This window comes from Lycorma delicatula, chromosome 3 (genome assembly GCF_047948215.1).
Source record: "Lycorma delicatula isolate Av1 chromosome 3, ASM4794821v1, whole genome shotgun sequence".
Classification (NCBI taxonomy): Eukaryota; Metazoa; Arthropoda; class Insecta; order Hemiptera; family Fulgoridae; genus Lycorma; species Lycorma delicatula.
The window spans coordinates 226313789-226327659 of NC_134457.1; the positions used below are offsets into that span (position 1 = coordinate 226313789).

At 29.8% G+C, this 13871-nt stretch overlaps 1 protein-coding gene across 7 annotated transcripts in view; it reads left to right on the plus strand.

Moving 5' to 3' along the window:
* Window positions 1-13871, plus strand: part of LOC142322486 (uncharacterized) — a 56799-nt gene that overhangs the window by 31119 nt on the left and 11809 nt on the right. For all 7 annotated transcript variants that reach the window (XM_075361608.1, XM_075361609.1, XM_075361612.1 and 4 more), the window contains one exon: window positions 9427-9564. In XM_075361608.1, coding sequence (XP_075217723.1) covers window positions 9427-9564 — 138 coding nt within the window. The remainder of the gene's footprint in view (window positions 1-9426; window positions 9565-13871) is intronic.

Here is a 13871-nt window from a genome sequence, read left to right on the forward strand (position 1 = left end):
CAAATTGTAGCGGCAAATGTTCATACATTTTGATTACAAAGTTCTGCAAAACTGGTGGTTATAAATTTGCTACATTTTGAAGTTATTATCTTAATAATATCTTGCCTAAATTATAAAGTAGGAATTTTTTGTTAATTCAGTATTACAGTTTTTTCTGATGAGAGGCATTTTGCATTTTAATATTATGGATGAATTAAAAATTATTTCAATCATCATTTTTTCCTGAAATCTCAATGCTAAAATTGTCGCAAAACCAACAGTTTTGTGGACCTGTATTTTTTTCAAAGTATTTTAAATACAGCCTGCAATCAGCTTATTTTTTTCCTTTATGATTTGAATAATTTGTATTCTACCATAAAGAGATTTTATTAATTATTTTATAATTTATATTATGTTTTCCTTTTTCTCAAGCGGCTGTCAGCTGTTCTTAAAATGTTGTTGTTTTATGTTTTTAAAGTAGTCTTAGTAAATTAGTAATTATTCTGTTTTTGAAAAAAAATTATTACTTTTGTTATTACAGAATGAATTATTATTTTATTCATTAATTCTTATTATAGTTAAGATATTTTAATACCAACTAAAAAATAAAATTAAATGATGAATTGAATATTTTTAATTCAATTCCTTTTTAATTTAATTTTTCACTCAATAGTTATATGGTTGATTGTGATTTCTGTATCCAGTATTACAGTGTTAATATGTATATAATAGAATATTATGGAATGGATATCTGTTGTTTTGTCTTTTTAGGATTTTTTTTTTTTAAGGAAAATATCCATTGAAAACGGTTGACTTTCTCCATAAAACTACAATTTTTTGGTTCGAATTGCTGCTGCCTTTTATTCTATGATCTTACTTGAATTACCTTTGTTGATTAAAAATATTCTGAAGCATTCAGATTTATAATAATAGCTTACAGTTTTCAACATAATGAAAAGTAACAGATAAGTGTATAATTACTCAAAATAGTAGCAAATTGAACATGGAAGGAGAAAGAAGAAAAATATTTCAAAGAATTAAACATTAACATACGAAAATTTAACATACTGTTTCAATCATTTTCAGATTTAATTATGTTAATTTTGAAATGTCCTCATTTTGATGAATGCTTGTGACCATGATGCGTAGTTTCAGTCCTGAACAGTCTGATTTAGAAAAAAAGTTTTTTTTTACATAGCTGTGTTGGTAACTAAATTTCAAGAAGCTGAATTAGCTTAACAGTTCTTTGGTTGTATTAATTTGTATAGTATTTTTATGGGACAAAGTGAAGTATAAAATTAAACATGAAATAAAGCATGTGTTTGATAATTTATTAAAAAAAATTTAAGTTCAGTAGAAGAATAGGGAAAATTTTTGGCAGAATTTCAAGGCGAGACAAAATAAGTTGGTTAGTTCTTGAACTGGTTATTTGATTTTATGCCCACTGGATTTCAGTAAGTGTTGTAAACTGAAATAAAATAATCAGATATATTCTCTCAATGAGTTAGCATCACTCAATCACAAGCTATGAACTGGAATAATAAACAGAAAAATATATGAAAAGCTATATTAATACTTTTTTACTCTAGGTTATGATGCAGAACTAGTTCCATTTATAAAGTAATATTTAAAAGCAGCATAAAGAAAAATAAAGTCATTTTTATGGTTACTAGTAAAGTGTTAGTGCAAAAGGATTCAGCTGTTGAAAAAATATATCTATATTTTTTTACTTCAGAATGACAGATATAAAGAAAAATAATTAACTGTTTTGGGAAAAAGCAGACATCAGTAATGTAAGGATTAAAAATTATTCCTAGGATTATATAAATCTAAGATTGGTTCACATCAGTTGAGAGAGGATAATTTTTGGATCGATTTTCAAGCTCCTCGATATCTGAAAACTTAATAAATTTTAGAAGTTATTCTTGAAAATTACAAAAGATCTGTAGAACCTTGTGACATTGTAGAATTATTCTGAAGAATTTTACAGCTTATCTTATTGAATTATCTAGGCACCTACTTTCAAACAGCAAGTTTGGCATCTTAAAGTCTGGAAGGCATTGACAAAAACGGTTTAAATTTCAATCTAACTGTCACAAAATATAGGAATGAAAACTGGGTGTATGGACATAACTAAGAAATGAAGCTTGGTCTGCAATAAAAATCCTGACATCATTGTGTCCAAAAAATGGAGAACATGTAGAAACAGTGTGAAATCGTTTTCATATTTTAAATATCAATATCGTTTACAAGGAATTCATTTGTAGGCTAGACCAATTAATACAGAATTTTAAATTGAATCTTCGAAGGAGGGAAGTATGTTGTTTGTTTTATTTTTATAAAATAAAACAAAATTCATATAAATGGCACAACTGGGTACTTTACAACAGCAGTTGGAGGACAACTCTGTAAAACATCTGTCACTTAAATCAAGAAAGCTACTACTGTGTTAAAACTTTCAAAGGGCCTTAAAATGTTGAAGGTTAGTAGTGGTGGAGGGAGAATAAGACTAAGGACAAGGTTTATTAATTACATCATACTTTGAGGTAGTGGAAAACTATGTGATAAATATTGCTCTCCTACATCATTGCACTAGTGTGAAATATGTATGCTTCTGTTGTTTTCAATGAATTATGTTTAACAATATTATAAAATATCAAGTTTTAGTCATTCAATTCTGGTTATTAATTTTTCCAAATTGTTGGGGGGAAAATGTCTATTTTAAAATTGATAAGGTTTTAAAATATTTCCATCAAAAGAAAATAATTTATTTGGGAAAATCTTTTAATAAATTGAATGAATTTTATATATAATTAACATTAACAAATGAAAATTATGTTTAATTATTTTGAAAGAAATTTACTGGAATTTTGTACGTACTGGGTTTCTGAAAATTTATATGTTTGATAACTTTTTATTCTGAAATATTAATTTTTTTTTTCCTAAAATAATATGATAGAAAATCTGTGTGTTTTTGAGCTGCAGCCACATTTTTAGTATAACAGACATCAAATGATCCTGTTTCACTGTACATGTTCCACTGTCCTATCATACAAGTAATCTAAATCACAACCTCTACATAATAAAGATGTTCTTTATGTGATTAGAAAGAAATTACATCATCAGATCTCAAAATATTCTTTGGTAGACTGGAAATATGAGTAGCCCTCTAACAACCCACTAAGTAGGAAACCTTTGGTTATGCATGTTTCTGACCAGATTTACTATTTATGCTGATTCAGCCGACCTATGATTTAAGATTTTGCCTCATCTGTGAAAATAATATGTTTTAAGAAATTTATCTGCCTAGCATTACATTTGAAAAATCAGAAACTCGTCACATTTGAGAAAAATCATCAATTTTATTTCACATTTTAATTAAAGTTTCTTTGCATTAATTGTAATCTCCACTTTATAATCATGTGTATTTGATATAAGTACCCTATATTTATGGCAGGTGATTGATATCTTTGGGCTTCTGAGGGAAGAGCATCAAATATTTCTGATTTCTACAATAGTGGTTGGCCATTCTGGATATTTAACCTTTTTTACAGTACCCATTAGTTTAAATGTTTGAAATATGCAAGTGTTATGTGTATAATATGTTGAAGCTACTCTACAGGGTATTTATAAAAGAACTCCTTGGTTCCAAAAGATTGTACTGAAATAATAGAATCAGTTAAAAGCATCCAGTTTTCATATTTGTGTTTGTTACATTACGTTTTTCATCGCAGATATTCATTGCAGTTTGCACCACTGTATGACCTTCACTGCATAACCAATCGGCAGTCTCACTCATGAGCATACTGCAGCAGAAAGCTTTGTATGTGATTTAATTTATTGAAACAAGATCGATTATCACAGTTCAGCATAATTATAAATGTGAATATGACAGTGCCCCGTGTATAAATAAAAAAATATCCCGGTGATTTAATCAGTTTAAGGAAACAGACAGTGTCTTAAAGGGGAAATCACCAGACAGTCCTTCCATATCTGAACAGAATGTGGAATGGATCCAAGCATCTTGTACATATAGCTTGAAAAAGTCATTAGCAAGGTGCAAATTAGAGTTAGGAATACCTAAATCTACAGTGTACAAAGTGGTTCATAAGTGACCTAGACTATGTATGTCTAAGATGTTACTTTTACATGAAATCAAATCCAATGACAAAGTGAAAAGATTGGAGTTTGCAATTTAAATGCATAACATTGATGAAAATGAGGACTACCTGAAAATGTCATGTTTTCAGATGAGGCGACATTCCACATTAGTAGATCAGTAAATTGACACAATTGCAGGATTTCAGTATCAGAACCACAGCATGGAATTATTGAACATATATGTGACTCTCACGGTCAGTGGTTGGTGCGGACTGATGAATGACCATACTGTGAGTCGATTCAGTTTTATAGAAAGCACAATTAATGAGGATATTTTCTGTGATATGCTCAAACTTTCCATCTTTCCACAGATTGATGATATTGAAGAAGAAAAATGATTAATTTTCTATCTGCTAGACAGGCGTCTCTGCATTACAGCAACCATACGTGTGCTATATTAATTTCAAAATAGCGGATTGGAGAAGATGATCCGTTGCATGGCTACCAAGAAGCCCAGACATGACACCACTAGATATATTTTTGTGGACGCATGTGAAAATATTGTTTATTCTGAGAAAATCCGTTACATCAACCACCTACGGGAGAGGATTGTTACGGCAGTAGCATCTATTACACCTGACATGCTGGTGAGTACATGGAAAGAGCTGGATTACCTACCATCTGGACATGTGCAGGGCAACTAATGGCGCACATATCAAAGTTTATTAAACGCCAAAAAAATTTATCCTTTCAGAAAATATGTACTCATGTAAGTAATACTTTAAATATAATGCTGTTTAAATAATACTTTAAGCCGAGGAATTCTTTTCCTAATATCCTGTATTATATATTTGTCTGAATAGAAACGGTAGGAATAATTGAAAGAAGGAGCCGACTTATAGAGTTTTTCATGAAGTATAATTTAGTAATTGCCAACACCCAGTTTAAAAATCATAATAGAAAAATATACACATGGAAAAACCCAGGTGACTGCAAGGTATCAGGTAGATAATATTATGGTTAAGCAAAGATTTTTAGAAATCAACTCGTCGACTGCAAAGCTTACCCAGTAGCAGACATTGACAGCGACTGTAATTTAGTGATAATGAAATGTAGGTTGGGTTTTAAAATCCTGAAGAAAAGGTGTCAGATGAATCGGTGGAATTTAGAGAAGTTTGAAGAAGAGGAGGTAAAGAGGAATTTTGAGGAGGACATCGCAAGAGGTCTGAGTAAAAAAGATAAGATAGAAAATGTAGAAGAAGAATAGGAGAATGCTAAAAAGCAAATTCTTAAATCAGCAGAAGCGAATTTAGGTGGAACAAAGAGAACTGGTAGAAAACCTTGGATTTCAGACGATATATTGTAGCTGATGGATGAATGTAGAAAATATAAGAATGCTAGTGATGAAGAAAGTAAAAGGAACTATAGACAATTAAGAAATACTATAAACAGGAAGTGCAAACTAGCAAAAGAAGGGTGGATTAAAGAAAAGTATTCAGAAGTGGAAAGAGAGATAAACATTGGTAAAGTAGACGGAGCATACAGGAAAGTTAAGGAAAATTTTGGAGAACATAAATTAAAATCTAATAATGTGTTAAACAAAGATGGTACACCGATTTATAATACGAAAGGCAAAGTCGATAGGTGGGTGGAATATATTGAAGAGTTGTATGGAGGAAATGAATTAGAAAATGGTGTTATAGAGGAAGAAGAGGAAGTTGAAGAGGATGAAATGGGAGAAACAATACCGAGATCTGAATTTAAGAGAGCATTAAAAGATTTAAATGGCAGAAAGGCTCCTGGAATAAAGAGAATACCTGTAGAATTACTAGACAGTGCAGGTGAGGAAGCGATTGATAGATTATACAAACTGGTGTGTAATATTTATGAAAAAGGGGAAATTCTGTCAGACTTCAAAAAAAGTGTTATAGTCATGATACCAAAGAAAGCAGGAGCAGATAAATGTGATGCATACAGAACAATTAGCTTAACTAGCCATGCATCAAAGATTTTAACTAGAATTCTGTACAGAACAATTGAGAGGAGAATGTTAGGAGAAGACCAATTTGATTTCAGAAAAATATAGGGATAAGGGAAGCAATTTTAGGCCTCAGATTAATAGTAGAAGGAAGATTAAGGAATAACAAACCGACTAACATTTATAGACCTAGGAAAGGCATTCGATAACGTAAACTGGAATAAAATGTTCAACGTTTAAAAAAAAATTAGGGTTCAAATACATAGGTAGAAGAACGATTGCTAACATTTACAGGAACCAAAGAGCAACAGTAATAATTGAAGAACATAAAAAAGAAGCCGAAATAAGAAAGGGGGTCCGACAAGGATGTTCCCTATCCCTGTTACTTTTTAATATTTTAAAGAACAATTTAGATCCAGAATAACTACAAGGTGAAAAGATGATGATACGATTTGCTGATATAGTCATTCTAGCTGAGAGTAAAAAGGATTTAGAAGAAACAATGAATGGCATGGATGAAGTCCTACGCAAGAGCAAAACGAAAGTAATGAAATGTAGTTGAAATAATGAAGGAGACCACTGAATGTGAAAATACGAAGAGAAAAGATTATGGAGGTAGAAGAAGTTTGTTATTTGGGAAGTAGAATTACTAAAGTTGGATGAAGCAGGAGCGATATAAAATGCTGAATAGCACAGGTGAAACGTGTTTTCAGTCAGAAATACAATTTGTTTACATAAAAAATTAATTTAAACGTCAGGAAAAGATTTTTGAAAGTATATGTTTGGAGTGTCGCTTTATATGGAAGTGAGACGTGGACGTTCAGAGTACCTGAGAAGAAAAGATTAGAAGCTTTTGAAATGTGGTACACAGGAAAATGTTAAAAATCAGATTGGTGGATGAAGTGACTAATGAAGATGTGTTGCAGCAAATTGTGAAGAAAGAAGCATTTTAAAAAATATAGTTAAAAGAAGAGAGACATTTAGGGCACATATTAAGGTATCCTGGAATAGTCGCTTTAATATTGGCGGGACAGGTAGAAGAAAAAAATTGTGCAATCAGGCAACGTTTGGAATATGTAAAACATATTGTTAAAGATGTAGGATGTAGGGAGTATACTGAAATGAAACGACTAGTACTAGATAGGGAATCTTGGAGAGCTGCATCAAAGCAGTCAATGACAGAAGACAAAAAAAAAGGTTCATTCTATAAACCTTTACGACATACTTGCACTCTTCTTGCACAGATGTGATATCATCAAAATGCTGCATGGATGAAATTCAGTATTTCTTATCTTACTGAACTTTATAATTTCATCATAACTAAAAATTTATCTTGGATGATCCATTGAGAGGAAAGTTGTTAAACTGTTGAATTTTTTTTAGTAATGTGACATTAATAAGAAGATTATAAAGAATGTGACAGAAATTATAGAGATAGTGTTTTACATAATTTTTGTATTACCAAACAGTTTGTTTTATAAAATTTGAAATGAATTCTCTTCATATTTAGAGTGCATTAATAAATGATTGTAAATTGAAAAGTTATCACTGAAAGTGTTTGAAATGTCATATTGACAATGACAATTAATATAAATTATACATTAGGGGAATTGAAAAATTAAGGTGAAGTGGTTTTTTACAAGAGTAAGTAAGTGAGAAAAGGTGTTATTACATACTGTTTTGAAGATTAAAAATAATTGCTTAAATAAGATTTTTATGAGAGAAAGGTTATTGAACATTGTTTTGGAATAATTAGTGAAAGGGTGAAAAAAGTGGGAAAAAATTAAAGATATGATCTAGAACAATATATAAGTTGCTGGTAGTCAGACCTTTCTAATGGAAGTGTTATAATGATGATGATGGTAATTTGAAAAAAATTCTCTTTGTTATCAAAATTTTAAAGGATTCTGGCGTGTGAGATTGCTTGCTTTTGTGTAGTTTGCAATTTCTTTCTAGTTATTCACAAAATTTCTCACATTTTAAATATTTAACCCTGTAATAAATAAAAGCGGCAATTTTTCAGAGCAGAAGTTTCAATCTTGTTTAAAAATTATCTGTATTTAACTGCTTAATTTGACGGCACCCACCTTTAAGCAAATCCACTACCAATCATGATCTCTTTTGCAAAATCATATCCTGTGGACACATTGTAGAAAATTCTACATTCATGTAAGAAAGTTATCGCATCACTTGTGTTCCTAATTAGTTCAATTAAATTCATAGATTAGAGGACTGCAGATGCATCCAAACCACCGAAAACAACTTGCTACTGGTAGTACAGTTAAAAGATCTCTGGATATTACTCAGTGAAAAGAAGTCTAAAGACTGAATAATTATTTTACTGCTTTACATGAAATATAAAAACTGTTAAATGTTACAGCTGTTACCATTTATGATATTATTACATTTAATAATTTCTGTTATTGCAAATTGTTAATAACAAGAATAGAAAACAAAAAAAAATTACACAACATAAAAGATACATGCGAAGTTTTTAGGAAAATATTTTCAGTTGTGGCTGTATCTTAAGGAATGCAGAATTTTAAAATTTGAGCAGACCGAAGTCTGAAAATAAACTGTAAGGTAAAAGCGGTATATGTTTAAAAATGTATGATACTAAGTTTGTTGAAAATTTATTTTTAAATACTTATAATGCTAATGCCTTTCAACAGAATTATATTGATATTACTTGTTTATATTTCTTGCATGTTGGTGTATGACTAATTTTATAAAAAATGTTTTGTTAAAAATACATCTGTAAAACATAAAATAATTGTATGAAGCATTTTAATTTCAAACTTTTAGTCACCAAATGACATTTATGTAATCAGTACTTTTAAAACTGAAAACTTTTAAGTGAATTATGTTGTTTGCGTATAGAGGTGAGGTACCTGTAAAAGCAACTGGCAATTCAAAAAGTTCACTTTTGGTCACTTATTATTTCCGATTTTAAATATTAAATAATAGTCTTCAACATTATCGAGTAAAAATTGTAACCAAAAACCACTTTTGCATCATTATAAAACTTGATTTTTGATCTGTTGGTTTGTAAAAGAGAAGTATGATTGAGATTATATAATAATTGAAGAATATATAAACTCTCAAAGTATTATTTAGAACTGTGTGATTTGTCTAAGGAAATTGACAATTGTGTAATTGCAAAATAAAGCAAAACTTGTAATTATCAGGCATTAACTTATAAAAATGGTTTATTACCTTAACATTTTTATGATTTACAGATGTTCAGGTATAAATTATGTTGTGATATCACATTCATTTTAATTTAATAATAAATTTCTTATATGAATAAAAATTCAGTACATGTGTTTTTTTATTTACACTAATTATATTTTTATTTTCTGAGCCAGATTTAAATACAGAACAGCAAGCATACAGTTTAGAAACAAGTTTTCATGATACTACAACGATGGAAGTAACACAAACTCCTGTTCAGCGACTTAAACCGACTACACCTGAACACCCTGTTTTTTATACTAAAGCTATAGGTAAGTTATAATGTTGACCTTTAAGAACAAATATATTTTAATTTTATGTTTACCTGATTTATTCACATTTTCATACTTATGCATTCCTTTTTTTCAAAAAAAATTATAAACCTCTCTCTTACATTCACGTTCTGTACAGTTTTAATATGTTTAATCATTCAGGTTTTTTTTTAAAGTAAATTGTTAAAAATTGCCTAAAAAATCATAACCAGCCAATAAAAAAATTTCAGTTTTACATAATTGTTCATCTAATCCTTATTTACAATCATCTTAGTATCATTCGACCAAGTAAGTTTTCTAGTGATTATGAAATTTTTTAAGAAATGCATTGTAGGATGTGACTTCATATATTGGTTTTTTGGAAGCATTATAACTATATTTACCTTACCCTACTTTTCAATCAAAATAAAATTATGGACATAGATTTGAAAAAAAAATTATCTTAAATCAAAAATTATTTTAAATTGTGACAATTTAAAATGCACAATTCCATTAAAATCAGAAAAATAACAGAGAGCATTACTTTGACACTGGATCGAGACTGATTTGCTTTCTTTGGACATGGAGATCCTTTGCCAATCCATTGTGATGATTGAACTTTTGTCTCAGTGTAGAAGCCATAAACCCAGCTTTCATCTCCTGTTAAAGTTTTCCCCAGTTTCATGCAAAATTTTACATTGTATTGTGGCTCCCAAAAATCGCACATTAAAAACATCACTACTAACACTTGAGCACGTTGAACTCAAATAACAATAACATGAAAACTAAACTAAATATCAACAATCCAAGAACATTTGGTTACAGAGGAAGTTATTCAAAACACAATACTGCCAACCGCATGTCAATAAATATCTCCATTGGTGTGTAAATGTTTGCTTATTTTTTGAACAGACCTCATATTGATCCAAAGTGACAGCACGTGATCCTTTCAAAAAAGTACGGTCAATAACTCCATATGACAAAACTGCACACCATACCTTGCTGCTCTGTAAAGGCATCATGAAATTCATTGGGGTTGCTGTCAGCCCAATAATAAAAGTTCTACTTTTTTCTTTTTTTTTCCTCCAGGACCACCATTAGATATAACATCACAGGATGAGACAAATGACAATTTTTGTAGCGTGTAAAAATGTCATGCCTGACCGCGATTCGAACCCAGGACCTCTGGATGAAAAGCCGAGATGTTACCACTTGTGCCACGGAGGCCGGCATTTATGTAACCTGTGAAATGGAGAAGTGCCTCTTCTAACATCCACAAGTATCCAGAAATTTGTTGTCTTCGTTAATGTTAGCCATAATTATTTTACAAATCAAAGCAGAACTGGTGATTGTTCTCTTCAGTTTCTTGCATGACCTGTAACTTGTAAGGATGAAATTTTAAGTTGAAATGAAGAATTTGGTGAATTCTCTCTTGGGACAACCCAACCACAGCTGCTTGTTTATGAATTGAACGCTATGAGCTCTGTACAATTGAAACAGCATAGACCCTCAATATTGTGTGGAGTATGAGCACTTCATAGTTGTCCTGTCGGGTTTCTTTTTCAAAGCTGATTCAGTTTCTTTTAAAGTTAAAGTTTTTAATGCATGTTTTGATGGAACACGCCCTGAATTGTAATGCTGTCAGAACTCCCTCTATGCACCGTACAAACTATCGTTGGTTTTGTAAAACATTTTTATGGTGAATGCACACTGTTGACTGTTACCCAGTTCCATGATGTCTGAGTAGCAAGGTTGCCTCTGCATAAAGCAGTGCTGCCACACTACACATTTCAAAAGTTCACATTTTTTGTGTCACTTGTATAATAAATTTTTATTATTTGTATTTGAATTCATTTCATTACAGATTTTATTTTTTTATTTTACGTTGTTTGTTTATTAGCAGAATTCTTAGGGATCATTAAATTTGGTATAATAGTTTTATTTTATCATTTATCTGATTTTCTATTTTGTATTTATTTCACAATGGTTAAAACCATAAACAAGGATAAGTCTAAATATGAGCAAATTGTACCATTTATAGCAAAGACTAATGATATACTAATAATATTACTAGCAAAGTTATTTATTAAATTCTTTGTTGGAAAGAAGAAAATAGGTAGATTCTTCAATCCAACTGAATGCTTAATTAAAAGAGTTCCTGAAGCTATAGGAAAATCAGTATGGGCTAACTACAGTGTCAGAAAAGAAGCAAAGAATGTCTATAATGAAAGTATAGTAAGTCCTGAAAAAATAGAAAACAAGAATAGTCTAGAAACTGTTGTTGATTTTAATTTGGATGTAATCAGAAGAACTGTTCATAGTTTATGCAGATATTAGTTCCAACTAGAAGAAAATTGTTAGCGTATTTGAAAAAAGGCAGTAAATTTTGTAGGTGAGAGAAAACTTTTACTGAAAATTGATTTTAAATTTAAGAAAGGAAAGTTTTTATGGAAAAAAACGACATTGAGACATTGAGAGGAAGGTATGAATTCACTGTTACCCTGACATCACAAGAGCAGAGCTTCATATTGTTTGCTGACATTCATCTCATCCAAGGTATGTCATTGATGAATTTTTGCAAAAGGAAAGACATGAAGTAATAAGGTTGTCATCACTGTAAGCTGAATTTGATTGAATACATCTAGTGAAAAGTATTATTGCTAAAAATATGTAGAACTATGCAAAAGATATTATAAAAATAATGATCAAATGTTTTGAAAAAATAATAACACTGGAGATTGACTGTGAAACACACTAAGAGCTGGAAACGAAAATTACTATTTAATGGAGGAAGATATTCGTAGGGGTGGCTATCCATCTTACGGAGTCATCATAAGAATCTAGCTATGAGAAAGATGGCATTTCAGGCATCAAGATATAGATTCAGAAAATTTCTTTAATTGTAAATTTTGATGATTGCATTATAAATTATGGTATTACAGTGTTATATTTTTAAATTTTGTTGTATTTTGCATGATTAAAATGATATAATGGTATTGTACTTTTTTTATGGTAATGAATCACTTAAAAATTTTTAATTAAATGAAAATTTCATAATTAATTAAAAGAATAAATAATCATTATAACCATTAAAAATCCTTTGTGTTTGCATTAAAATACTGAATACATTGTGCACATAACTTAAATTCAACGTTTGTATATTGAATTCAATATAATACAGTGCCTATATTCGTGGTAGCCAGTGGCTGTGTGCTAATTATGTGGTCAAATATTTTATTATCACATATGAATCTGAATGATTGAGTGCGTTGTGATGCATCAGTCGGAGATAGTTTACATTTTCCCACATATGAAGTTAAGTTGGTTGCACTGTAGATTTTTCCTGATCACAGCATTGTGGCGATCAAGTCTAGGTACACTGTTAATTTGGTCATGGAATAATTTATTTCATACCAATTGTTTTCATTTTTATTTTTAAATGAAATTAAAATTATTGACATACAAGTTAAAAACGAAACTTATGTTTTTAAATTTTGCAGATAGTTTGTTTATATGGTGACTTAAACACTGTTTAACATTACAGAATGCACTGCTGCATTAAATTATGCCAAACAATTTATCTGAAATTAGATTCATATAATTTATTTAGAAAATTTTAGAGACAAATATATGAAGTAATGTTATACATTATAATTTTTTTTTTTTATGTAACACATTTATTGCCCAATGCTCTTTTAGTATATTATCTGTTCATTTTTATGCTTGGATATGCTCCTTGGTAAGGTATATTATTATTATGTTTGGTTGTTTAAAGAAAAATGTAAGGTGTTCTTTTGGTAGTGTTAAAAAAACTATCTGAAATATTATTTACCTCTTAATTGATGTGCTAGTAAGACAAAGTTGTGAATATTAAAGAGTCCAACAAACAAACAATTTTAATTTATTTGAGGTTCTTGGTTAGAAATCTGTTCCAGGAATCATCTGAAGAATTTAAAAACAGGGCCCTGAAGTAAAATTCATTTCTGGAACTTTAAATTGAAGTTTTCATAATATAAAAAAGGTTTTTTTTTAAGATTTTAACTGGACAGTCACTAGATTGAAAAGATTTAGTTTTATTGGTATAAATGCTAATAGTTAAAAAAATGGTTATTTAAAATTTTTCTTTTTTTGTGAATTCTCTCTTTTAAGAATTATAGAAAATTATTTATAAAAGTACCCCTAGTTTTTTCTGTTTTCTCCAGTGTTACAGTTTGAACATTTCATGCCTTTATTAATAGAATGTTTAAAAAATTATTTTTTTCCTTCAAACATGTCATGTAAGTGTTGGGAAAAATTTATTGAACTGCCCACCAAAGTAACTTTAAAGT